The sequence below is a fragment of the Capra hircus genome, chromosome 2, assembly GCF_001704415.2.
Source record: "Capra hircus breed San Clemente chromosome 2, ASM170441v1, whole genome shotgun sequence".
Taxonomy (NCBI): domain Eukaryota; kingdom Metazoa; phylum Chordata; class Mammalia; order Artiodactyla; family Bovidae; genus Capra; species Capra hircus.
In genome coordinates, this window is record NC_030809.1 from 20,041,594 (window position 1) to 20,067,085 (window position 25,492).

The following is a 25,492-nucleotide window of genomic DNA, read 5'->3' on the forward strand; positions in this document are numbered from 1 at the left end:
TCTGACAATAAACTGGTGCTTTGATCGTCTTCTGGTATCCCTAAGAAAATGCAATACAATATATACATATATTTGGACTCCATATAAAAACCAATACATATACCAGAAACACATACCTCCAAATGGAGCAGGCACACTTGAAGACGCAGGCTGTGTCTGTGCAGAAGCACCCACTGGCACCGTTCCAAAAACATTACTGAAAACAAGTATTGAAAGAATTCATATTTTGAGAGGGGGAAAAGAGCAAAGGTAATCCAAGAGCAAAGGTAATCTAACAACAGGGTTGCCATAAAATGTGGAAAAAATAATACTGAACATATCATGCATCACATCAGCTTTCAAACTTTTAAGTCTTAGAATTCATTTACATTCTAAAAAAAACAAGAACCCCAAAGAGCTTCGATGCTATATCTACCAATATATAGTACATCAATTAAAACAGAAATTTAAGAATTTTTAATACATTTGAAAATAACAATATTATCTGATACTTTTACAAATCTCTTTAATGGCTGGCTTAATAGATGATCAATCTGTTGTGATAATGTTGTTTAGCTTGGTGCATATGAAGAAAAAACTGGCCTCATGTGGCATCACAGTTGAACAAAACAGAATTTTAACACCTTTTCCAGATAACTATGTATATCTTGCTTGATATCATTCCAGAAACAACAGTTACAGTTTCCTAAAGGTTAGCTGCAATATGGTCCAACTCTCATATCTGTATAGGAGGAGACGGGAAGGACAGAGGATGAGATGGTTGGATAGTATCATCAACGCAATGGACATGGGTTTGAGCAAACTCCTGGAGACGGTGAAGGACACGGAAGCCTGGCATGCTGCACTTCATGCGGTTTCAAAGGTGGACACAACTTTGCAACTCGACAACAGCTGTGATATGGAATCTGAAACCCTATCAATGAACTCTGATGCACTCTTAAAGTAACATCCAGTAGTCTATCTTACACTTTAAATGAATCTTTTACTACTTTCGTATCATTCGGAAAATACTTGACGCCAATCTTCAAAATGTCAATATATTTCCGTATGCAAAATAAAATAACAACCATTAATATCACCATCCATGTCATCAGAAAAGCAATAGGAAGCTTAATATTAAGCTCATGGTGGTTAATAAATTTTCCGAAATTCTACTTAGTTGCTTGAGACTGTGTATTTTAGCCATTGTTTTCCCTAAAGTGACAGACTTAAAAATTTCATTTTTGAGAAAATGTCTAACAAATATCCAAATCTCAATAACCATGGTTTGTTTAGCAATCATACTTCCAAGAAAAAAATGGTGTTCCATAAAACAAGTAGCTGGTTCATTCCACAACTCAAAAAACCACATAAGTTGATTTTCCTCAAGACAGCTTTATACTTCAGTATACGGCAGAACTACTCGATGCATACCATACTTCAATACAGAGAAAATTAAGACATGTTTCAGGGTCTAGACTTAATAAAATCAAATTCCTTTACACTGCTTCATCAAGCATATTCATAATAAAAACTGAATCAAAAATATTCCTAAGTAAAACAATGTGTGGTAGCAAGGAATGACTATTAGATGACTGCTGGTACAGCTTGGCACTGGAGCCATAATTCAATGCTAAGTCACCATCAAGTCTTAACCTATTAAAGAGTTTCTATACCATGAATACAAATGTCAATTAATGAAAACACAAACAACCACTCAGAATTATTATGAATTTAGTTTTAACCTCACAAACCTTTGGAATGGGTCTTAGGTACTTCAAATATTCCATGCATTATACTCTGGGGACCACTTATTATGAGTATAATGTAATATCAATAAACCATTTCATTACATATACCTCTGTTTCCAGACTTTATGGCCACCTTGCTATAGTTCACTATTTTATATGTCTAATGTAGTCAATATTAGTAAAGCAAAAATACAGAAATATTGTGAATTTTATTCTTTGGATTCAATCTTTCCCATCTGCCATACAGAAAATGTGTTACTGGAGAATAAGCCCAACTAACTAGTGTTGCAATCCTATCATTTTTTTCTGGAAAAGGTGCTAAAAGGAAAAAAAAAGTTACTCGGATAAAAGAGACAATCTGTAGGAATGGAAAATCAAGGGTAAGACATTGTACAGATAAGTCACCTATACTTCTGGGTCTGCTTCCTTGACCCAAAAAGAAGTCAAAAAACTAGAAGAGTTTTTAAAGATCAAATGTTTTTAAAATGTGGTAGACTCTCTTCTGCCAAGAATTCCTTACACCATACATACACAAACACTGTAACAGATACATCTATTTATAAATACCAGTGTGACAGAAAAGATACAGGACTAATCTTGGGTTCTGGTGCAAATCTTTCTAAAACTTTACTTACAACTCAGGCTACAACATGTTACTTTCAGTGTTTAATCTTCATGACTAAAAACTGTACCTTAAAAGTAAGTAATTCTGTAAACAGATTCTCTGAGTATAATTAAATTTGTATTTAACAATTTAACACATCCATTTCAAGATGCGTATATACTCTAAATTATATTTCAGCATTCAAGGAGAAAAAGTACTTTTGATTAAATAAAAAATATAAAACGATGGTAAATCCCCTATGGTAATTACTCAAAGAGTATATTTTAACTAAAAAATGTAAACTCGTAACTTTCTTCAAACTTAGGAAAATATTCAAGAATCTTTTAAATTAAGCCCCAAATAGTGATTACTTAACAACATAATTATTCAAAGTTGAAAAAAAGCTTAAATATAAAACACAAGACAATGACAAGCTACCTGCTAGCATTACTTGTGGAAGTATACGCGTTACTGGAGGTGGCAGCAGAGCTGAAAACACTGTCCAGTTCTGCCAGGGCTGCATACTTGTCTGAAGATGCACTTGACTGACTGGGAACTGAAACCACAGAACCAACAGGAGCTTTACCTGTGGTCCCAAACCCACTACCCTGATCACCACCTATGAACAAACAAAAACAAATTAAATCAAAGATTTTAACTTATGCTTATCCTTTCAACTTACCAACAGCATTTGCCATGATGTGTGAATTTAAAACTGATTTGGAGCTTAGCAAATAAATGGACATGATTCTAGAGTCTTACCTAATAAATAAATACTCCAGAAAATACTGGACAAGTTTGGTGCTATACATTCCACTCTGATAAAAATAAAATACTCTGTCTGAAATAAAAACTAAGACCTGGTACCAATGACATGTCTAGGTTACATATAAGAAGAAAATTCTCAAACTGCTACATTAAATCTGCAAGATGGGGACAACTCAATCAAGCACACATATACACTCATCTAATGCTGGACCTATGAGAACTCAATCTATTAATAGTATCATCTTCCCAGGGTTGTTTACCAAAAAATTAAGAGACAGTCATAAGATAAGTAAGTAATAAGATAAGTAATAAGTAACACTTACTATGCGCCAGACGCTGTTCTAAATACCTCTCACGCAGTAACACATACAACACAACTTTTTAAGTTGAATGCTATTTCTATTGCTCTTGGTGGGGAGATGAGAAATCATGCTCAGAGATCAGAATCCAGCCTGAAAGCAGACCCCAGCTGTTCTCCTTACTACACTATGCACTTTGAGAGGCAAAAATACTAGCCTTACGACCATAACTGGGTATAAAAATACACTGCAAATAGGCTTTATTTCTTTTTAAATAAATATTAAAATAGTCATAGGAAATAGTTCAAAATTAATACATCATAGAAACCACCAAATAATCCTGTAGTCATCTCTTGGCCCTTTTGGCCTTTAGAACAATAAAGCACACTAAGACAAAATTAAATTTTTGTCAATTATTTTCTTTTAAATCTAGAAGTTTACAAACTAGTTTCTAGGCTTTCTACCGTGTGGTTATTTCAGATCCAAAATGGGCTAAATAGTCACGAAAATTTAGTGTAGATAAAACCTATACACAATGAAGAAAAGCATCCTCAGAATTTAATAAATAGAACCAAATGTAGAAGACTGCTTAATACACAAATTTGTATTCTTTTCTTTAAAGCTTGATACCTTGCCCAGCACTGAAGATATTGTCTAAATTAGCAAGTGCCGCATATTTGTCTGTTGTCTGTAGACCAGCTTTGTTCGCTGAAACTTTACTAACAGCTGAAGCTGTTTGATGACTCTGGGATGTATTGAAGGTTCCAAAATCAGCACTGGAGGATTTGGGGAAGTTATCAAAATGAGCAAAATTAGCATTTACTGATCCAGCACTTCCACCTGTAATGGAATAGACAGAAAACTTGAAACTGCTAGACTTTCCCAATATCCTTTGATAGATTATATGATCATTTCTTCTTAAACTAAGGTTCCTATAAGCAATCCTAAAATCTTAAAAGTAAGAATTGGCAAATGGCATTCAACTTGAATCATCTACACATGACCATGCACAGTCTACAAAACTAGACTTTCAAAGCTCCTGACAACATATAGGGCAACAAGTTCCTATGGCGTAATTGTGTAATTACCTATCCCGGAATGAACAAAATAATTCACCGGAGAGTCTCCATGCTACTCAGTTTTATTGTACTTGAAGAGCTACTACTCAATTCCACATAATTTAATGTACACAGAACACTACAATGTCTTCAGTAAAATTATGCTAACATATTTCAAGGAAAAAATAAGAGCACTTAATAAATAAATAATATAAATGATACATCAATTTTATTCTACTAAGATTTTAAAGACTGTTCTATATTCTAGAATCTTCCCTAACGTACTACCAAAATATTAAAAACCAGTAAATATTCATTCTATGCTTCTGATGCAATACTTTTGATGTTTGTTCTTTATACTTACACATTAGTTTCAGCAATCAAGATAGTAGATATAGATACATGTATATACAGTTATAGATTAAACTGAGAGCAACACACACTTAAAGGTATTTCAGAAACAGAGACATTACACCCTATTTAAAAAAAAAAAAACACTTTCCATCAATCAGTTTTTTATACATTCTAAAACAAATACATGTCTTACAGAAATTAAACTCTGTTTTTGATTAAAACTAAATAATGTCTGTATTTAAAAGACTGTGATCTGTTACAAGGAACCGGTGAACAAAGCACATACTAAGTTTTTAAAATCTGTATGAAGAAAGTTATTTCAAATTAATAAAAACAATTATTAAAGAAACTGTTACTGTACACTATTGTGTTCTTCGAGTTTAGCAATAGTGAGAAGAGTAAAAGTGCGAATTTATGGAGAATTATCATGAAAGGATGATTAAAATTCTATAACTGAAACACCTATAAAATATACCATTAAACATACAAATTAGTAAAAGATGCCTACTTGACAACAGAACTTACTGTTGGAAGCCTGGAGAGGAAAAGCTGAAGTAAATTCACCAAAACTGCAGCTAGATGAAAGCATTCTAAATGCTGGACAGCCAGAAATTATGTAAATGATGAAATTTAAAGAAAAAAAAAGAAAGTTGAAGGAAAAGGCTTTAAGACAATACAGAGTTAAAAGTTGAAAGAAAAGCAATCAGCCAAAGATCTAAACAAAGGTTCAATGAGTTTCTGAAAATAATACAGTTTATGGGTAAGTATTCAATGTTTAAAGACCAATTCCTGCACAGAAAACTATTTGAAGTTTATCAAAGTGATTATTAAATAATCTACTCAACCAATTATTTTCTGAAGCTTGCTGCCCTGAAAAGTACTTACATTTTTAGTTCTATGGAAATAATTAACTAGCTTCTTTTATTTAGAGCCTAAATTAAATCAAAACGTATTTTGTGAACCTAAAACACTATTACTACTTCAATGTCTCCGTGCGTAAGAAATTTAAGAAAGATTCTTGTGCAGGAAAAGGAAAACAGATATGAATTAGACAAAACACTAGTGTCCAGAAAAACAAATAAAGAAAAATATAAAGATTTCAGGTTTCCCCAGAGCTTTGTAAAACAGAACTATTTTAAAACCAGATAATCACAGAATTTAAGTTTAGAATAAGTTTCCAAAACTATGTCTACAGAGTTGTATTCTATTTTTTAAAGTAAAAACATTTAATCATAATGCTGGAGAGGCTCTACCTGTGGTTTGGGGCTGAAAAGAAGAGTGACTTGCTGTGGGGAAACCTCCAAAATTACTCGAACCACTAGACTGTCCAAATGCATCAAAGTCTGCAAAATCTGCATTTGCAGAATTCTGAGCTGTAAATGGTAAGGAATAATACATGTTAATGAATATGAAAACTGTAAATAAAAAATATGATAAATGAGTTTAAGAATTTTATGAAAGTTTCCATGTTTCATAACTTAAAGAAAAATTCATTTAGAAATCAGATTTTAAGTTCTACAAATGTTTATTTCACCCAACCGCAAGCAATTCATCAAAGGGCATCCAGTACAATGATAAATTTGTACACAAATAGCCTTTGAGTGGCATCACGAATAGTACTATAAAGTGACTCTATTAAAGGAATCTCTGAATTAACAGCACTAAACATAAGTTTCAGTAAAGCAGAGAGATGTGGGATACAGGATACATTTGGAAAATTGAGATGAATCATATGAAAATGGCTTGATTACATTAAAAATTTTTGTTGTTTTTAACCTTGCAACTATGTTACATCATAGCATACTTTAAAAAAAGCAAAAAGTTGGACATGATCATCAAATAAACTGAAGAAACTCATATTTTATTAGGAGCTTATCATATTAAAACACATATTAACTTAAACAATAAAAACTAGTAAAAATTATACCATAAATACACCTCAAACCTACTGAAAAAGACCAACTGGCATTTCCCAACTGGTAACCAATCTAACAGCAAAGTCCTAAGCTTCTATAAAATCAATACGTAAGGTAAAACAAAAGATTTTTTAAAAGGCCAAAACAGATGCTGGATAAGATTTTTACAGAGGATAAGATAAGAATAAGAAGTGGTTGATATGCAGGAAAGTGAATGCTAAATGGTAAGAGTGAAAAGGATGTCCAACAAAGTGAGTGAGCCACTTTAAATTCCTTGGCAGGCAATTCTATTTCTAGACAGTTTTTGTAAGACTACTACAAATGAGCATACAGCTAATTCTAATAGCTAAACAATGTATTTTTTATAATAATGAAAAATCAGAAAATTACTTAATTAAAGAACATTACACGATGGAATATAATGTAGCCATTAAGAAATATATCATGTAAAGAGTATTTAGCTTTATACAAAAATACTTATAGCAAAGTAAACAAGATAAATAGGTTAATAAATTCCAGATATATCTTCATGTGGTAACTTCGTTAAACATGATATCATGTGCATACAAAATCTGCGTTTTAGTTAAATGGGAAGTAGTGAGATTTCAGGTAGGTATCATGTCCTGAGCTTGCCTTTTTCAGTGAGTCTGTACTCTACTTGGGCTTCCCTGGTGGCTCAGAGGTAACAAGCCAAAAGAAGTCACTAAGCAAAAAAAATTGTCCATTAAAGTAAAACATTATTCTAGGAAGAAAATCAGCAAAACTTACAGCATTTCCTGTAACTGCTCTTTTTTTTTTTAATCTAACTGGGTATGATAATGAGCAGGGGGACATGTACATAAAGAAGATCAGACCCCCTTTTCCTACACATCTGCGCCAACCTACCACTTCTGACATGTGGAGTGCTATCCCACTTTGCTCTTGAAAACCTTTTTAAAACCAATTGTCTTGGCCCTCAAATACCACACAGAAGTACCTAAATTAAAAGGCTGCTTACTGCTTAACAACATAAATTCTGTATTTTCTTGACTCCCTACATTATTTTGTCTGTTTTTATTTAATAGATAAAATTCAACTTTACAGGCTGAAACTTTACTTTCCCCAAAATACATATAATAGAAGAAATACTAATAGATTAAAAAATGTTTTAATTAATTTCTCAAAAAATATTTTGAAACAAGTATCTATACCAGTTTAAATTATATATAAGGTTAAACGCAGTTTACTGGCACATTGCTGACAACACCATAAGTGCAGTTTAATGAAAAGGGAATCTAAGATAAGAGTCAGACAACTCCATCTTAACATGAGAAACTGTAAACCCTTGGATTAGTCCCTCATTGTTCTTTCTTACTAACAATATGAGAAGATTCATTAGATGGCCTCTACTAATAAAACCAACACTATGATTCTACAACTTATAAAAAAATAGGAATAATTTCTTATCAGCTTTAAAATGCTAATCCAAAGAAAATTCTAAAAGACAAAGTAAGTTTCTTAAGGCGAAAACAGATAATACAACTGTAAACCAAATGAAAAGAGAGTATGATATATGAAGTTCTCAAATTCAGAGTAGATTATATTTCAAAAGGCAAGTTTCCAAGTTTTTGGAACCCTTAGCTGTACGGTTGAGAACAACAAATGAAATACATCTGTCCCTTGTAGAAACAGGAATGGGTCCCTAAGCTAGTCTGTGGCTTATAACCTGAAATATATATGACTATGTAGTCTATAATAATATATACTGAACATTTAACTTATATTTAGAACATCATATGGGAAAAACTTACATTTAACATGTTTTAAACATAAGGAAAAAAAATTAGTTCAATGCAATCCATTTTGCTTATCAAGTCTATTTTATCATATCTATAATTTTCCAACCAGAGCACCAAACAAACTAATCAAATACCTATTCATTACAACAAAACAGGATTTTGTAATACTTCTATCAGTTCTTATTTATAGATACTGAATCCACTCACTGTTTTCAACAACTTTTTACAGTACATTTTGAAAATTATACGTGCTATGGAATGAAACTCTGATAAACACAACTTTGGAATTAAACACTAATAATACATTTTAAAAAACCTACTATCTAGAACCTCAAACAACTTCTACACAAAGAAATCCAGACTAAAAAGAATGTGACAAAATAGTAAAGAATGCTCTTTATATAATCTTATTCAAAAAGTACAAAAGAGTCAACTCAGTTTAGAATTTAAGGTACCAAGTCAATGAGCCTGAATCTTGCCCTGAGCTGTCTTTACACTTCAGTGAGCAATAGATACTCATGTAAAAGGAAAAAAAAAAAAAAATGTAGAGACCAGAGGATAGCAGCCAGCAACTCTCATCAAATCCAGATAACAGACTTCATTCCATCTATACAATATTTTAGATTATTTTCATCAATTCCTAACATTTAAAGAGAGCATTTCAACAAGATTTCTTGCCTCTCTTAAAAGAATCAATATATTAGGAACCCTGAGCCCGCATTTCCATGTGGCAACAGGAGATTACAGAACATCTGCCTCTGAAAGGGGCACTGTGGTCCCTTCCACAGTGCATTACACCACTCATCTGTGTTAATTGGGTGGCAAGGCGATTGAGTTTGACATCCCTCATATAAGATGTGACAATAATCAATGACAGTTTACAGTTTTTGTGATATGTTTATTACCAGGTAAGATAACTATTACATTCCATAGTAAATTATGTTTCTAACGGCCATGTATATTTCTATAGAAGATGACTTTTCCTGAACATAATACTGACCCCATCATCGACACACATCTACACACACTAACTCGGCCAGAATGTTCAAACAAAGAAGGGTAAAGACTTCTGGTTTTTAAGCCATTAAATTGTCTGTGAAAGAACAGGTTTTCCTATAAAATAATGCTAGCCAGATTGGCTTATCTGAATAATTACTGTCTGCCATTAAAGGTTCCATTTGTCACATCAATCTGTTGAGGAGAAAGTTTTCACCCATTATTTTCTTTTGACATGAGAATTTCAGGGCAAGAATTCAGCCATCAATGACTTTAAATCTGCGAACCATGTATGAAAAAGTATAAATGTATAAAAAGTATAAATTCAGAGTGCGTCACAAAGGTTCTGGGAAAAGACATTTCAGATTGAACCAAGACATTGGCTTACACTTAAAAACTACATAAGGTAAAAAGTAAAAGATGGCATCAGCTATACTAGAAGGGAAAATAAATAAGTAATTTTATTAGCTTTTTCTTGCAATATCCGTATATATTTTTTATGCCCCTAGAATCAAATGAGGTAAGAAAAGAGTAATCTGAGTAGTCCTTTGTAAAAACAAAAGAACTTTAGGCTAAAAAATTATTACTCTCAGGCAACCTGACTTATTAAACTACTTCCTCACAGACATATCTGTCCTCTACTATATTTCTGTCATATGTGGAAAAGAGACAACAATATTTAATATCTTCAGTCAATCTGATAAAATCATACATTGCTATTTTTTAACATTTATATGTCACAATTAAATAATGACAATTATTTTCAAAAAGCATTTTAAGGGAGTTATTGAAAATATAAAGGTAATCATGGTACAAATCAGTCTGTGGAGCACACTGACTTGTCTATTTTTTTGCTAATATGGCTACATAGAAAAGTGTAACATTAATCCCCTGACCTGCAAATATTCACAAATTGCATTCAGAGACCAAACACACACACATGAAACATGAAATAAGCTAAAAATTTATAAGAGTTTGGCAGCTATTTATCTATCATTTCAAATTATATCTCAATAAGCCTAAAATTGAGATAAGTAGAATATTCATAAATTACAGAAGCTTCACTCTCTATTCATTGATTCTTCCACCAACTCTTTTGACCATCATTCAAAAAGCAAGAGGTGAGAACAGAGAGCTGGAGCTCCTGTCTGCTCAGAGAAGAAACAACTGGCTTCCCGCCTGGAAGATGAAGGGGAAAGATTTTATTCAGTCTCCTGGACTTCTGCTACTTGGCTAATGTAAGAATTGGAAAACCTACCACAGTCCCAACAACTTATGCTTCCTGATTTCTTACCCTTCTCCGTAAAATCTCTTGAAAGAAATCTTCACCCTAGGATCTCTTTTTAAAGTAAACACATACAGACACAAACATACATAAATCACACCACAACTTCATTCTGTAGCATAGTCTTAGAAAATGTTTTTATTGATATTCAAAACAAAAATTCCTTTAATACTTGATAGAAATGTGGCTGAAGGTTTTCTATAATTTTCCAAATTATCTCAAACAACATATTTTTTGATACATATACATAAAATAATTTGTACCATTATTATCCAACTATAAGCCAGGACATGAAACTGAAAGGAAAAAAAGGGCAGAGAGCATCACAATTTCACAGGTGAATAGAAGAAGGTAAAATAAGTCCCAAAATAAAACAGGAAACCAATTCAGTAAGTACTGGCTTTTGTCATATTTATAAAACAGTGAAATACATACAGGCAAAAATATGTCTCAAATTATCATATAAAACTGCTTCAAAATGACCAAATGAATTCTTAATTTAGTACTCCACATTTAATTTGATGATTATTCAAACACTGGCAAAAGCTGCTAGGAAAAAACACTTACCTGCATGACTGTTGAAATGTGCAAAATTAGCAAAATTGGCTGTAGCTGTTGACTGAGGTGCTGGAGCAGCAAAGATGTCTGAGCCAAGATCACTTAAAAGGTCAAACTGCTTCTTTTCCTGCTGCTGCCCTTGGGAGCGACCTACAACAGGGGACTATAATCCACATATTAACTACAAAGAGCTTCCAGTTAGATTTGCTAAACGTTTATAAAACTTCCAATTCACCAAGCTTAAAACAGTTTAAAGATTATATAATCTACTTGTAGAGTTTTGAATAAACAAAGGTAAAGTGAAGTAGCTCAGCTATGTCTGACTCTTTGCGATCCCATGGACTGTAGCCTACCAGGCTTCTTCGTCCATGGGATTTTCCAGGCAAGAGTACTGGAGTGGGTTGCCATTTCCTTCTCCAGATGATCTTCCCAACCCAGGGATCGAAGCCGGGTGTGCCACATTGCAGGCAGACGCTTTTACCATCTGAGCCATGTTTTCTGAAAAGCACAAATTTTCAACATCTATGCCCATAATTATCTTTTAAGTACAGAGTCAAAAGCAATGAAGTATAATTACAGCAGGTGTTATACCTCAAGACACAAAACAGACTTATTGCTAAGAGTATGATGATAAGGCTTTCACAGAACAAATCTTTTATCCAAGGGGAAGAGTTACAATATACTGACTTTACCCTTCTCTTCATTTTTTATTCAAAGCTTTGGTGAAAATGAGCAATTTATCTAGTTGCCCTAGTATATGCATTTTTTTTAAGGGTGGAATCCTAGTATATGCGTTTTTTAAAAGGGTGGAATTTAATTCAAATAATAACATGCTTCAGAATCATTCTTATGTAAGACAGACATAATGCCACACAGTAACAGATTTGTCATAACTCATCTGACTGTCATGAAGTATAGAAGCATAAACTCTAGACACCAACTGCTGAAAAGACTTCAGTCTACTCAGTTTTTTAGAATAAGTTATGTAATGCAAAGCTACCTGCGTTTCAATGATAAACATGTTTCACCATCAGGATGGGGAAAAAATTCTGTGCTTGAGAAATCCTTTCCTGTAAAAGTGTATCACAAAGGCTATACTGTTCTAAATAACTCTGATGGTCACCACAGATTCATGTTTTACCACTACATGTTACATCTATGACATTGCTCCTGAATACCTTTACAAACTCATATTCGCAATAGCAAAAACCACAAAAACAGACACACTGCAACCACTTAACCAAGTATCTTTTAAGGTATTATAAACCATTAGGACATAGTGGTACTGGTATACAAGTAGCATTATGCAACTGTCTTAATTCCCAAATTCATTGTACTCAATCCTCCTTACGTAGAAGCTTCTAAAAAGACTTAAAAATGACTCACCTGACTAGGCGTGCCCTTATTTAAGTGCAGTGCTGGTGCTGAATCTCCTAAAAGAGATTTCAGTGGTTTGACCTCAGGTGTGCTGCTCGTGCTACTGGCAGAGGACCCTGAAATAGATGCATGGACTGACGCCACCACTTTGGCTTGTTCTGGTGGGACATACCTAAAACATGTGAAAAGTTGAAGAGGCAGTTACCTAAGGAAGCGGTAGGGAATACTAAGCTCAAAAAGCTTAACTCTATAATTCTGTACAAGACTGCTTTGATATTAATCTTATGTCAAGAATTGATACCATAAGAGTACACTTAATTAAAATATTCAGAGAAAAGGTAATAAAACAGCAACCACAAAACTTGCTCCAATTATTTACTTACAGTCTTTCTAAGATAACAATATTAACTGCTTTTTTTTTAAAAAAGAAGACTTCTAGTTCATCAAGTACTGTAAGATCATAACATTTGAAAACTGAGCAAAAGGTAGGAAAAATATTTATGTTACAGTTAACAGCCCAAAATATAAAGGTCTATTACAAATCTATAAGAATAAGATTAACTATTCAATTTTTACATGGACAGAAGCAATTCACCGAGAGAGACACAGAAATGAAAACATTTTTATGTAAATTAAAATAACATACATTTGGTCTGAGTATAAACTTTACAAATTTTGTTCCTCTCTATTAAAATACTGTGCCCCAGAAGTACCATTTCCAGTCATCTACCCTTAGGCAATAATTGGGTTAAGTGTAAATAAATGTATGTTACCACAGCACTCTTTTAGATTTCAAAAAAAACAATAAACCAAAATCCATCAGGAGAAAAATGCTTGAAAGGGTTATGCTAGTCTCTATATTAATACACAGCTGCTCTGTCTTGACATGGAAAGATGTTCATAAGACTTCACAAGTCTTTTAGGTTTAACTCCAGTCATGTAAGGATTCATGGGGTGAAAGGAATAAAGAAAAGAGAGAGGGGAAGTGAGAACACAGTGCCCATATATTGGCAGTGCTATCTCCAGGGCTGGCATTCTTTGAGAGCTCTTGCTCACAGAATTTCTGGGTTTGGTTCTAACTACCCTCCTTCCCCACATCACACAGATGGGAGAAGCAGAAAAGCAGAGTTTCTCTACTGTGTTCCACATGTGTGTGCATTGTGCTCAGTTGTGTCTGACTCTTCGTGGCCCCATGGACTATAGCCTGCCAGGGTCCTCTGTCTATGCTCCAAAATCAGAGTTCTAATCCTAGCTCCATCACTCAACAGATGTGAAACCCAGGGCAAACAACTTCAGCACTTTGTGCCTCTGCATTTTCTTCTAAAACACTATGGTTACTATGAGGTATAAACAAATTAACATTTACAAAGTACTTATACAGTGTTCTGGTACACAAGCATTGGCTATTATCAAATTATATAATAATCACAAACAATAAAACTTTGGTTTTTTCAGTATATGGAAGAGATGAAAACAGGAAGTTACATTTTCCCAGTTTGGCTTATCAGTAGTGATGCCAATTTCTGAGAATAGCCAAGCCTTTTTAAAGCATAAAATCAGGTAAGAATCTTTGGCTCAAAGGCTTATGTAGCTACAAGTAAAAAAGCTAACTAAACATGTACAGCATAGGAAATGAGTTCAAAGCTTGTTAACAGAATAATTTCAGAAACCCTTTAGATGACAGCACCAGCCTCAATGTCTTAAGTGTAGCTGCCCACATTGAGGGTTTTTAGAGAGACTGCATTTGGATAATGCTTATGTTGCAGAGAAGGAAATGGCAATCTACTCCAGTACTCTTGCCCGGAAAATACCATGGAGCCTGGTAGGCTCCTCCGTCCATGGGGTCACAGAGAGTTGGACACGACTGAGCGACTTCGCTTTCACTTATGTCGCATCACAAACCCACTGCACCACCCACTATGTACATGTCACAGGTGTGCAGGAGCATGAGTTTAAAATGGAAAAGTCCCAGCCTACCTAAATGTTAGTCACTCCCTCTCCCCTACCCACCAATTGAAGTTTGTATTTGTCTTACTCTTATTAATATTCTGTTTTCTCAGGACAAAAAAGATAACACAAATTATAATTATTTGAGGTTTACAATTATTTGGTTACGGTTTGAATAAATAATTTTTATTATTTTATTTTGTGGCTATTATCACTAATGCAGGGAGAAGGGACTTCCGGTTTTAATTCTATCAACTCATTCACACATGCTTTCCTCTTATCAGCTGAAGCTAAAGCATTTGAAAACCCAGCTCAGTTCTATTTAAACTAACTCTGAGCTGGTAAAAGCGAAACTTTGGAAAATGAAAAATTAGGCCAAGGCTATCAAGGAGAAAGGTCTTAACTACAGGATAAAAGGCCTGGGAAATTTAGAACTAAAATGATAAAAAGATAATTATATACTTCATTTTAAGAGAATTATTTATGGCAGCATGTTTTTGCTATCACCTCATCTTGTAAAGTTTTTTTTTTTTTTCCTTTCCTGAACTAAAATCTTGCTGTTATTTTTTCTTCTATATTCATACCTAATGTTTCCAGTAATGCTGAATATGGCCCTGGCAAAAATTAGTCTCCTCCAGAGAACAGTAAGAATACAAAGTTCACAGAACATACAAATTAGAGCCACTTCTTTCTACTATGCTCACCCAGTGCAAGTGGAGATATCTCACTCATAACCACAGCAAGTATTCCCTCAACTAGAACAGTGTTTTGAAGATATTCTCTGGGTTAAAATACAGTTCCTCTGGCAAACAAGAGGCCATTTACTTCATTATCCCTCTATTTATGATTCTCTCTCATCTTTTTAACCTCTCAAGAAGGAAAATACACACTACTAAAACTAAAATACATACACTAAAGAAATAACCAAGAATTCATCACTAATGAGTCTTAGTAAGCTAATTTAAATTGTTCTCATACAGCTAAAATGAAGAGCTCAAAGTAGCTGAACATTAGTTCTACGAATATACCCTTGCTAAGTTGCTTCAGTTGTGTCCGACTCTGTGCGACCCCATGGACGGCAGCCCACCAGGCTCCCCCATCCCTGGGATTCTCCAAGCAAGAACACTGGAGTGGGCTGCCATTTCCTTCTCCAATGCATGAAAGTGAAAAGTGAAAGTGAAGCCGCTCAGTCGTGCCCGACTCTTGGCGACCCCATGACTGCAGCCCACCAGGCTCCTCTGTCCACGGGATTTTCCAGGCAAGAGTACTAGAGTGGGGTGCCATCGCCTTCTCCACAAATATACCTTTGCTCTGCTTTAGAACACTTCACTAGCCACACGTACATCTGTTTTAACTCCTTTTCAAAAATTAACATCTGACAGGTTTAGCTTTAAAAGTATAAACACTTCCTTCTTAACAAGGTAGAAAAATGACTTCTTGGGTGGGTAGTTTGAGCAAAGAGGGGTATTTTGAGCAAAAAATTATTGCAACCTGCAATTAAGTGAATAGACTGCTTCATGAGTGCTTTAGCGCAGTGCTTACTATATAAAAGAAACTAAAGAAACACTTGCTAAACAAAGATTTTTAAGAAAGGAGGTTTTACATGACTACAATGTCTAGAGAAGCTAACAGGGATAGTAAAGGTCTACAAGGAAGAATCCCCAACTTCCCAAAAAAGGGTAAGAGGCCTGGTGGTGACAAAAAGGCTACTGCCAGGCACAGATGAGTTAGGACAAAGCAGAAGTAAAGATTTTTGGAAATCAAATCCAATAAAAGCCAAAGTATAATGAGTTATCTATTTCCTTATTTCCTGTCTAGCTACTTATTTCCTTCCTTCCTGTTATACTAATCTTACCCGTAATTAATGCAATCTGGGGAGCCTTTGCTCTAAATAGAAACTATTCACTCACCATCTTTTCTTTTCATATTTTTCTTGTAGGAACTCTTTCACTTTTTGTGGATCCCTGAAGTCTGGAATTGCTGAAGATCTATCATCAAATAATCCTAGCCAAATCTGTTTACAGACCTTTGGAAAGAATTACAAAAACAAAAGTTGTTAAATTCAACATTTTAATGAAATTTTAAGATAATTAAGATTCATTTAGAAAGCTAACCTACTTTAATTTTAATAATATTGCTTTCAATAGGATATTAATCACAATGAGCAATGAAGAAGCAACAAATGAAGGAACTAAATTTATTTTACTGTTATAGCATGCAGTAAAGTCTTATCAATAGCATCACAAAGACCAGCTCCTCAAAGGGAAATAAGTAGTGAAACGGGATCTAAGAGGACCTCAGATTGTTTGATCTTAGAATAATCATAAACTGTAAACCATTAGCAAAGTCATGTAACCTTTATGAATCTCAGTTCCTTCACCCCATAAAACAAAGGAATTTGATCAGCAATCTCTTAATCCTTGACAGGTTTAAAAATCAACCAAAAAGAACAAATAAAAAGTACTAGAATCATACACAATTTGTTTTTAAAGTATAATATAAGAAAAATACAAGGCAGCTACAACTCTAGCTTTATAACTGCCTCCTATACTTTTTGCCCCCTAATGGCTAAAAAATGAGAGATTATCTAACTTTTTAGTAAAAATCAAAGAAACAAAATGATGCAGTACTCAAATAGGATACAAAGTATAAAGAGAACTGTACAGAAAAAGTTGATAAGGTGTGCTTCATCAAAATTTAAAACTGCTTCTCTTCAGATAAGGCAAGCCACCAACTGATAAAAGGAAGTTACAATATGTTGAAGAGTGGATAGAAAATTTGAACAAACACTTCATCAGAGAAGATACACAGACGGCAAATAAGCAGCCCAAGATCACAGTCCATGTAGAAAATGTAAATTAAAACAATATTGGGCCCCACTACACAGACACCCATACAAACCACCAGAATGGCCAAACAAAAAGACTAAAGCAAGGCAAAGCGAGGCTTTTTTCATGAACTGTATCAATCAGAAATGTAATGGAGCATAAGTTCCTGCATTTGGGACCCGCACCAAAAAAGTAGTAATGGAGAAAATGCTTTATGAAGCTTCCCCTAGAAGAATTTTCCTTTTCTCCTCTACAGACCATTGTTTAACTCTCTTGTGCCAGTAAGTTTTTTGATACAGAAGAGTTATTTCTGGACGTTCTTATAAATAAGTGTATTATTATTGAAATAGTTGGTGTTTTGACAAGTATTTATTATAATAATCCAGAAATAACTACTCTACCCACCTCAAGCTACAGAGAATGCTTATTTCTGAAATAACAAGGGTTCTAGCCACACAAACACACACACACACACACAAAAGACTGGCCATATCATATGCTGGTGAGATGTGGAACTAGAACGCTCAAGAATGTAAAAATGGTACAATCAGTTTGGGAGATAGTTGGCAGTTTCTTAAAAGTTAAACATATACCTACCATGTAACCCAACCATCCCATTTCTAAGTAAGTACTTAAGAAACATAAAGGTACATGTCCATGCTCAGATTTGTACATAAATGTTCACAGAAGCTTCATTAACCCCAAACAGAAAACAACCCCAATATCCATTAACAGGTAAGTGAATTAATAATTTTGGAATATTCGAGTTAGATACTATTTGGCAATAAAAATGAACAAATTATTGACACAAGATACTACGTGAATAAACCCTCAGTTATGCTGATTGAAAGACATCAGAACCCACCCCCCCCAACAAAGTATACATAGTTAGTATGTATACATGCATAGTATACATATTATGTAATTCCATTCATTTAAAATTTGAGGAAATGTAAACTTATCTATGGTGATGGAATGCAGATCAGGGGATGCACTACAAAGGAGCACAACAATATTTTGGGGGATGATGAAAATGTATGTTATCATGTTACTATAATGATGGTTCACATATGTCAAAGCTCATTAAATTGTACATTTTAAATATATACAATTATAATTACTTACTCTTTAGTAAAACTCTAAAAAACAAGTCCACAAGTTTCCAAAATTATATTACTTTAAAGAACAACACTGTAAAAAGAACACAGTATATAACTTCCAGAGCTTGACAAAATTTTGAGAAATCAGAGATGGAAAAGCAGTATCCTTCTCTAGCTTACCTGCATGCTCACTGAAGTAGATGCAGGACAAATAAGACAGGAAAAAAGGAGTCACCCTTCTCCTCTCCTCCCATGTACCCCAAACATGTTTCAGAACAGCATTTCTTGTGGTTCCTTACTACTCTGGTCTCAATACAAATACTATAAAGTCATTAATTAAGGCAGTACACAACAAACACAAAGGTAGTCTTATTATAAAAACATTTCAGTGGAAAAGCCCAAGAAGTGCAAGCACCCAGGAATGGTAATGCAACTTATAGCACAAATACTATATAAACCCTATTAGAGGACCAGCTTCTCTAATAAATACTTAGCTACTAAAAAAAAAAAAAAAAAACATGATCCAAAAGGGTACCTGCACCCCAACGTTCACTGCAGCAGTGTTTACAATAGCGAAGACATGGAAACAACCTCCACGCCCATCAACAGAGGAATGGATGAAGATGTGGTGCATATGTATAAAATGGGACACTATTCAGCCACACAAAGAATGAAATAATGCCATCTGCAGCAGTATCAATGGACCTAGAAATTATCATACTAAGTGAGGTAAGTCAGAGAAAGACAAATATGATATGATATCACTCATATGTACAATCTAATTTTTTTAAAAAAGACATAAATGAACTTTTTCACAAAATAGAAACAGACTTACAGATACTGAAAACAAATTTATGGTTACCAAAGGGGAAATTGTAGGGGAAGGAGGAAAAAATCAGGAGCTTGGGATGAAGACACACACACTACTATATACACGATAACCAACAAGGATCTACTGTATAGCACAGAGAACTCTACACAGTATTCTGTGACAACCTATGTGAGAAAATAAATGTGAGAATCTAAGAAAAGAAAAATACCTGTGTTTGTGTGTATAGAACTGAATCATTTTACTGTACACATGAAACTAACACTGTTGTAAGTCAAGTATACACCAAAAAAAGTTAATATTTTTTTAAAAAGTCCACACAAGACTCTTCTCAACCAGAAACCTATAATTCTCCGAAAATGTAATTTTAAAAAGATTCTATGGCTTTAAAATTATATTCATAAAGAAATAACTGGTAGCTCCTAATTCTTTTATTTAAAAAATTTCAAGTGAGAAAACAAGACATTTGCTCAAAGACTTATTAAAGTGTAATTGAAAGCATTAGCTTAGGATAATTTATGACATTTAGTCTTTGTATTCCAAAACACCTATTAACTAATGTATACAGTTTTTTAAACTAAAAACAATTAATGAATAGCAAATAATAAAAATACAAACAAAAAGGAGACGGGTTAAAGACAGATCATATAGTTACTGTCTTGGCACTCATCATGGTAATACAGAGCAAAGATGGATTGCCTAGTTCTATAGATACCTGAATTACCAGCCTGTCACTCAGGGCTTCCCAGGTGGCAATAGTGGTAAAGAATCAGCCTGCCAATGCAGGAGACATAAGAGATGAGAGGTTTGATCCTGGGCCAGGAAGATCCCCTGAAGGAGGGTATGGCAACCCACTCCAGTATTGCTGCCTGGGGAAACCCATGGACAGAGGAGCCTGGCGGGCTGTAATCCATAGGGTCGCAAAGAGTCAGACTCAACTAAAGTGCCTTAGCACACACGCATGCACAAGTTACTCAAAATTTCATACTAACTGCTGGAGGGTCTGTTCTTTCTCCCTGACAGGTCAAACTGGTAGGCAAAATCATGAAAACTCACTGCCTCAGTCCACCACAAACTCATGCTATCTTACTATCAAAGCTCCATGGTGGTGTTGTGTGTCACTCAGTCGTGTCCGACTCCTTGCAGTTCGGACAGGCTCCTCCGTCCACGGGATTTTCCAGACAAGAAAATGGGAGTGGGTTGCCATTTCCTTTTACAGGGGATCTTCCGGACCCAGGGAATGAACTTGGGCCTCCCGCATTACAGGCAGACTCTTAACCGTCTGAGCCACCAGGGAATCCCTTGACACTGATGATGTTGTTAGTCAGCTCTTATTTCTGACTCTGCTTCCCTGCAAAGGCTATTTCCTGTATTGCTCAAAATTCTAGCTATACCTGCCACTCATGGCAGTTGATTTCTTATTCAAGTGAAGTGACTCTCAAAATGGGATCCCCCAATCTCTTGGACTTGGCAGCATCAGCATCACCTAAAAACTCGTAAATGCAAATTTTTAGGAGCCACCCAAGACCTGTGAAATCAGAACCTCTGGAGGTGGTATGCAGCAATCTGTGTCTTAGCAAGCCCTTCCAGCGATTGTGAAATAGGCCAAAGTTTGAAAAACAACTCTTTAGCAAAATCTAGGCCAGCAGATGGAAACTTCCTTCCATACGAATACTATATATAGTTTTCAGCATTTCTCAAATTTACTTAGCCATTACATCTTTTCTTGGACAAGATTCATGAAACAAAGACAGTATTCCAGAGATACAACTGGGAAAATGTCACAGTCCTATCTCCTTTTGATCCATTCACATTTTAATCCCTGAAAAAGTGGCTTCTGCTCCTATCGTTCTCCTGGAAACTGCTATTTCAGGTTTGCAGATCTTCTAATCGTGAACCTACTGTTAAGTTGCTCAGTAGTGTCCGACTCTTTGTGACCCCATGGACTGTAGCCTACCAGGCTCCTCCATCCATGGAATTTTCTAGGCCAGAGTACTGGAGTGGGTTGCCATTTCCTTCTCCAGAGGATCTTCCCTACCCAGGGATCGAACCCGGGTCTCCCACATTGCAGGCAGACACTTTACCGTCTGAGCCACCAAGGAATCAAAACCCTGCACACAAAGTTCTCTTTTCTCCATGTTTGTTTTGGCTTTTTTTTTTTAAGAGTAAAATAATAAACACCATCAACTGAAAAGAGAGGGTTTCTGAGTTGAAGGAAAAATGAGAAAGAGTGAATAAACTAAAACTATCAGACGGTTAAGAGCACTAAGGTTTTAAGGTACGGGTATTTAAAGTGAAATTAGTCAAAACAATTTTGTGTTTTCCTCCAGGCTCATTTGGCTGTTTAGGTACAAAGTAGGTAGAGCGCTGGCTTTAACCAGGTGAAATACAACAGGTGTTAAGTGAGTGGTTATAACAATAGACCTATAGAGCATGGAATCAAAGCTAGATTAAGAAAAATGGAAACATGGTAAGAATGATGCACAACAAAGAAATTTAGCATCAGTGGACTGGAGGTCTTAATGGTTATCCCAGAACTGTTGGAGTCAGAAATTAGAGGGCATGAGATGGGAATAGAGGAGCAGTGGTGATCAGAAAACAGGGCACTTACACTTGAAATCTAAGAATACAGTTACTGATACCTAAACTAGAACAAAGGATTCCTGGACATAAATAGCCAAAGAATTCAGGAGGCTGAGGTATCTTATGTGGACACTGGGACTGCCAGAAACAATTAATAGAAAAAAAAAATTCCTCATGTGAAGTGGTAAAACATATTACTGAATGAGAGGGGCTGACTGATATGACAGAGCATGTGATATGACAATAACATGGGGCTGGGGGCCTTGAAACATCACTGAGGACAAGGAGGACACGTGAAAGCCATCATTTAAAAGGCTTCATGATGAAATTCGTTTTGATGATCTCTTTGGGGAGATGGATCATTAGTTTTAATTACAGAATAATATGGTAGGTGTGGCAGTTACGAGCCTAGTTGAGGAAACCAGACTGCCTTAATGTGAATTCCAACTCAGTTGGGTAAGAGAACCTGCTTCATTGAGATGCTGGAAGAGTTAAATGAGTTAATATGTTTTCCACTCAGAACAGGTATATACAAGTGGATTTTAAATGGCATTAGCTATTATTACTTTGGTGCCCAGTCTCTTATGTGGTTTGTAGTGGAGTGTTATGGAGTGACAAAGTAAGCAAGGATTGGAAAGCAGAGGTCTTACCAGAAACGCAGCAAACTGTGGGTCTCTCATTCCTGCTGCAGACAGAATCAAAGTGGTCTTAATGGAACAATCACCCTCTCTGAACTTCTAGAACACTTTATACCTCTCACATGAAACTTGCAACAAACTGCGCTATATTAGGATTACTATGTGTCTCATCTACTTTTGAATTCCCCATTATGCTGAAACAATGGGTTGTGCCATACTAAGGGTTCAGTAGCCAGGTTGATAATACTTAAAACCAGACCTTATGGAGGAATTAAAAATAAAATCACACATCAACCAACAGAATAAATTCGCGAAATTGTCAGAATAATTTTCCCCGTTATTCTACTGCTAATCCACTTTAGAATTGCAATCACGATAACCACTGAAAGAATCTAGAATATTTCAACATATATTTATCACTCAGGGTAGGCCTTAGGAAACAGATGACACACTCAATTTGGATAATCTGAGAACTGCAACAGAGACTGTTTAAAGCCGAGGTAGGCTGTAAGGAAATCACCAGTGACAATATAGTGTCTCAGGGTTATTAGCAATAGCAGGGCCTGCCTATCACCACCTACTGGCAGCAAAGCGAGGAGGAGAGGAAGTGGTCACAACCTTAACTTGATGGGAGCTTTGACCTTCAATGAAAGGAGGCAGCCAGGCTACAGAATTCCCACACTAAATAAGTTAAGAAAGTAAATCTCCTAACCTTTCCCTTCTTCCTTTCTTTTATCTGCTAACAATGTTCTCCATCAGTTAAACCCTTCCAGGAGGCAAGAAAACTCATTTGTGTACCCCGACAAACCAGGTGCCTGGAGACATAAAAGGGTGAAAAACTAAGGCTAGAAGGGCAAATGAAAGATATGCAGCACTGCACGTAAATCACGTAATAAATACATGCAGTGCAAGCAATTTAACAAACAATTCTGAAAATCAAAAATAGGGACCATCTATACTAATTCTCAATTACTCACATAAAAGAGTTAAGAAAACAGTGTTGCATCAGGCAAATAGATATGACATGTTATAGTTTTATAATCCCCTCAAGGACAACAAAATAGAGAAACCTGCTGCAATGGATACTGACCTTTATTCAGACAACCACAATATTTTCATAAAATAGATACAAAGAATAAACAATGTGACATGACTCTACCTGTAACCTCTAGGTCCAAAGATACAAAATAAGGAAAATACAGGAAGATGTTCTGGAATTACAGAAACTTTTGTCATTAAGCCAATCTACACTTATCAACTAGAGTTCAGATTTCTTTTTTTTTTTTTTTTTTACCTTTCTCTCCTCAGTAAAGAGAGGATTATTGCCTCCTTCTGTTAAGATCGGGCTTCCCTGGTGGCTCAGACAGTAAAGCATCTGTCTGCAATGCAGGAGACCCGGGTTCGATCCCTGGGTCAGGAAGATCCCCTGGAGAAGGAAATGCCAGCCCACTCCAGTACTCTTGCCTGGAAAATCCCATGGATGGAGGAGCCTGGTAGGCTACAGTCCATGGGGTCACAAAGAGTCGAACACGACTGAGCTGAGGGGGTGTCTATTAAGATACGACTACAGCAATTAACAATATTGCCTATAAAATACAGGAACAAATAATAGGAGACAAAGAATTGAAAAATTCATAAGCGTAATACCCACTTTTGAGGAGCAGAAAGAAAAGATTAACAGAAAAAATTATGAACAGGTAACATTAGAAACTCTCTAGTGAGTTATCATGGATCTACACAAATTCTGTCAGCAACACATCATTTTGCCCTAAAAGGGACAGACAATAAGGGTTTTGGGGGCCTTAGTTTGTCCTAAAAACTCACAATCAGAAAAAATATACTTCAAATATGTGTCATGACTTAAGTTAAATACTGGGGGAAAAAAGTACAGTATTAAAACTTCCTATACTCACCCATACTAAATGAGCATGACTATGCTAATATTTCTAGGCCATCAGCTAACGGGTATTTCTCAGTGATGGCCTATCTATAAAGGATTTATACAAACTAATAATGCTTAAAGAAATAACACTATCCATATGCCTTATGCAAAGATACAGATAGTCCTGCATTTATATACATCCTTTTAGGATCATGTGGTATATTCCATCTTAAAATTTGGTTTTAAAAAATCTTTTAGCAAGAATTAGAACATATATAGCTGAGTCGCTGAAAACAGGCACACACAAGCTCTATGTGCAGACCACCAGGACACGAGACTTCTGAACCAGATATCTAAATGGGTAGATTGAAGGAGTATCAGATTAAAGACATCAAACCCAATTTATTTAATCCCAGTTTGTTGCTATTTTTTAATTTAAGCAAAAACTACCTTATAATGGCTTCCTTAGCGTAGGAATCAAATTCATTACCACCTATTTATGTCCCAAAGGATCTAACCCCTGATTAACCCTCTAAACTCATCTTACATCATCACTCTCTCCAGCCATAAAGTCTTTCCTGACCACGAAAGGGGCAAATTCCCCACACCAAAACACATATAATAGTATCACAATGTATTATTTATTTCATACCCTTTATCTAACTTTTAAATGTAAATTTCACGTGGCAGGTGCCTTCTCTCCAATTCATCACTATTTGTTTGTACTATAAGTGACTGCCAAACACAGAGTAGCCACTGAATAAATATCTGGTGCATGAATGAAAGCAACCTCCTAAGAGCCATGAAATATATGTACAGTAGAATTCTTTTTCCCTTTGTTCCATCTGAAATACACATGCTGACCTAGAACATTTAGCTTACCAACATATGAATAAGTAATAAATTCACCAAACCAAATTCTCAAATCAAATTTAGGCTAGATGTTAACAAACTATACCTCT

The 25,492-nt window shown here is 35.1% G+C and overlaps 1 protein-coding gene across 7 annotated transcripts in view; it reads right to left on the bottom strand.

Annotated features, from left to right (window-relative positions):
- The window catches only part of AGFG1 (ArfGAP with FG repeats 1), an 80,012-nt gene that overhangs the window by 11,623 nt on the left and 42,897 nt on the right, over positions 1-25,492 (bottom strand). For 3 of the 7 annotated variants that reach the window (XM_018058773.1, XM_018058735.1, XM_018058727.1), the window contains exons 3-10: positions 16,581-16,696; positions 12,733-12,895; positions 11,356-11,509; positions 6,067-6,186; positions 5,339-5,410; positions 4,032-4,241; positions 2,773-2,953; positions 117-196 (exon numbers count right to left, since the gene is read on the bottom strand). In XM_018058773.1, coding sequence (XP_017914262.1) covers positions 117-196; positions 2,773-2,953; positions 4,032-4,241; positions 5,339-5,410; positions 6,067-6,186; positions 11,356-11,509; positions 12,733-12,895; positions 16,581-16,696 — 1,096 coding nt within the window. The remainder of the gene's footprint in view (positions 1-116; positions 197-2,772; positions 2,954-4,031; positions 4,242-5,338; positions 5,411-6,066; positions 6,187-11,355; positions 11,510-12,732; positions 12,896-16,580; positions 16,697-25,492) is intronic. The other 4 variants (XM_018058763.1, XM_018058754.1, XM_018058744.1 and 1 more) reach the window with 3 other exon arrangements.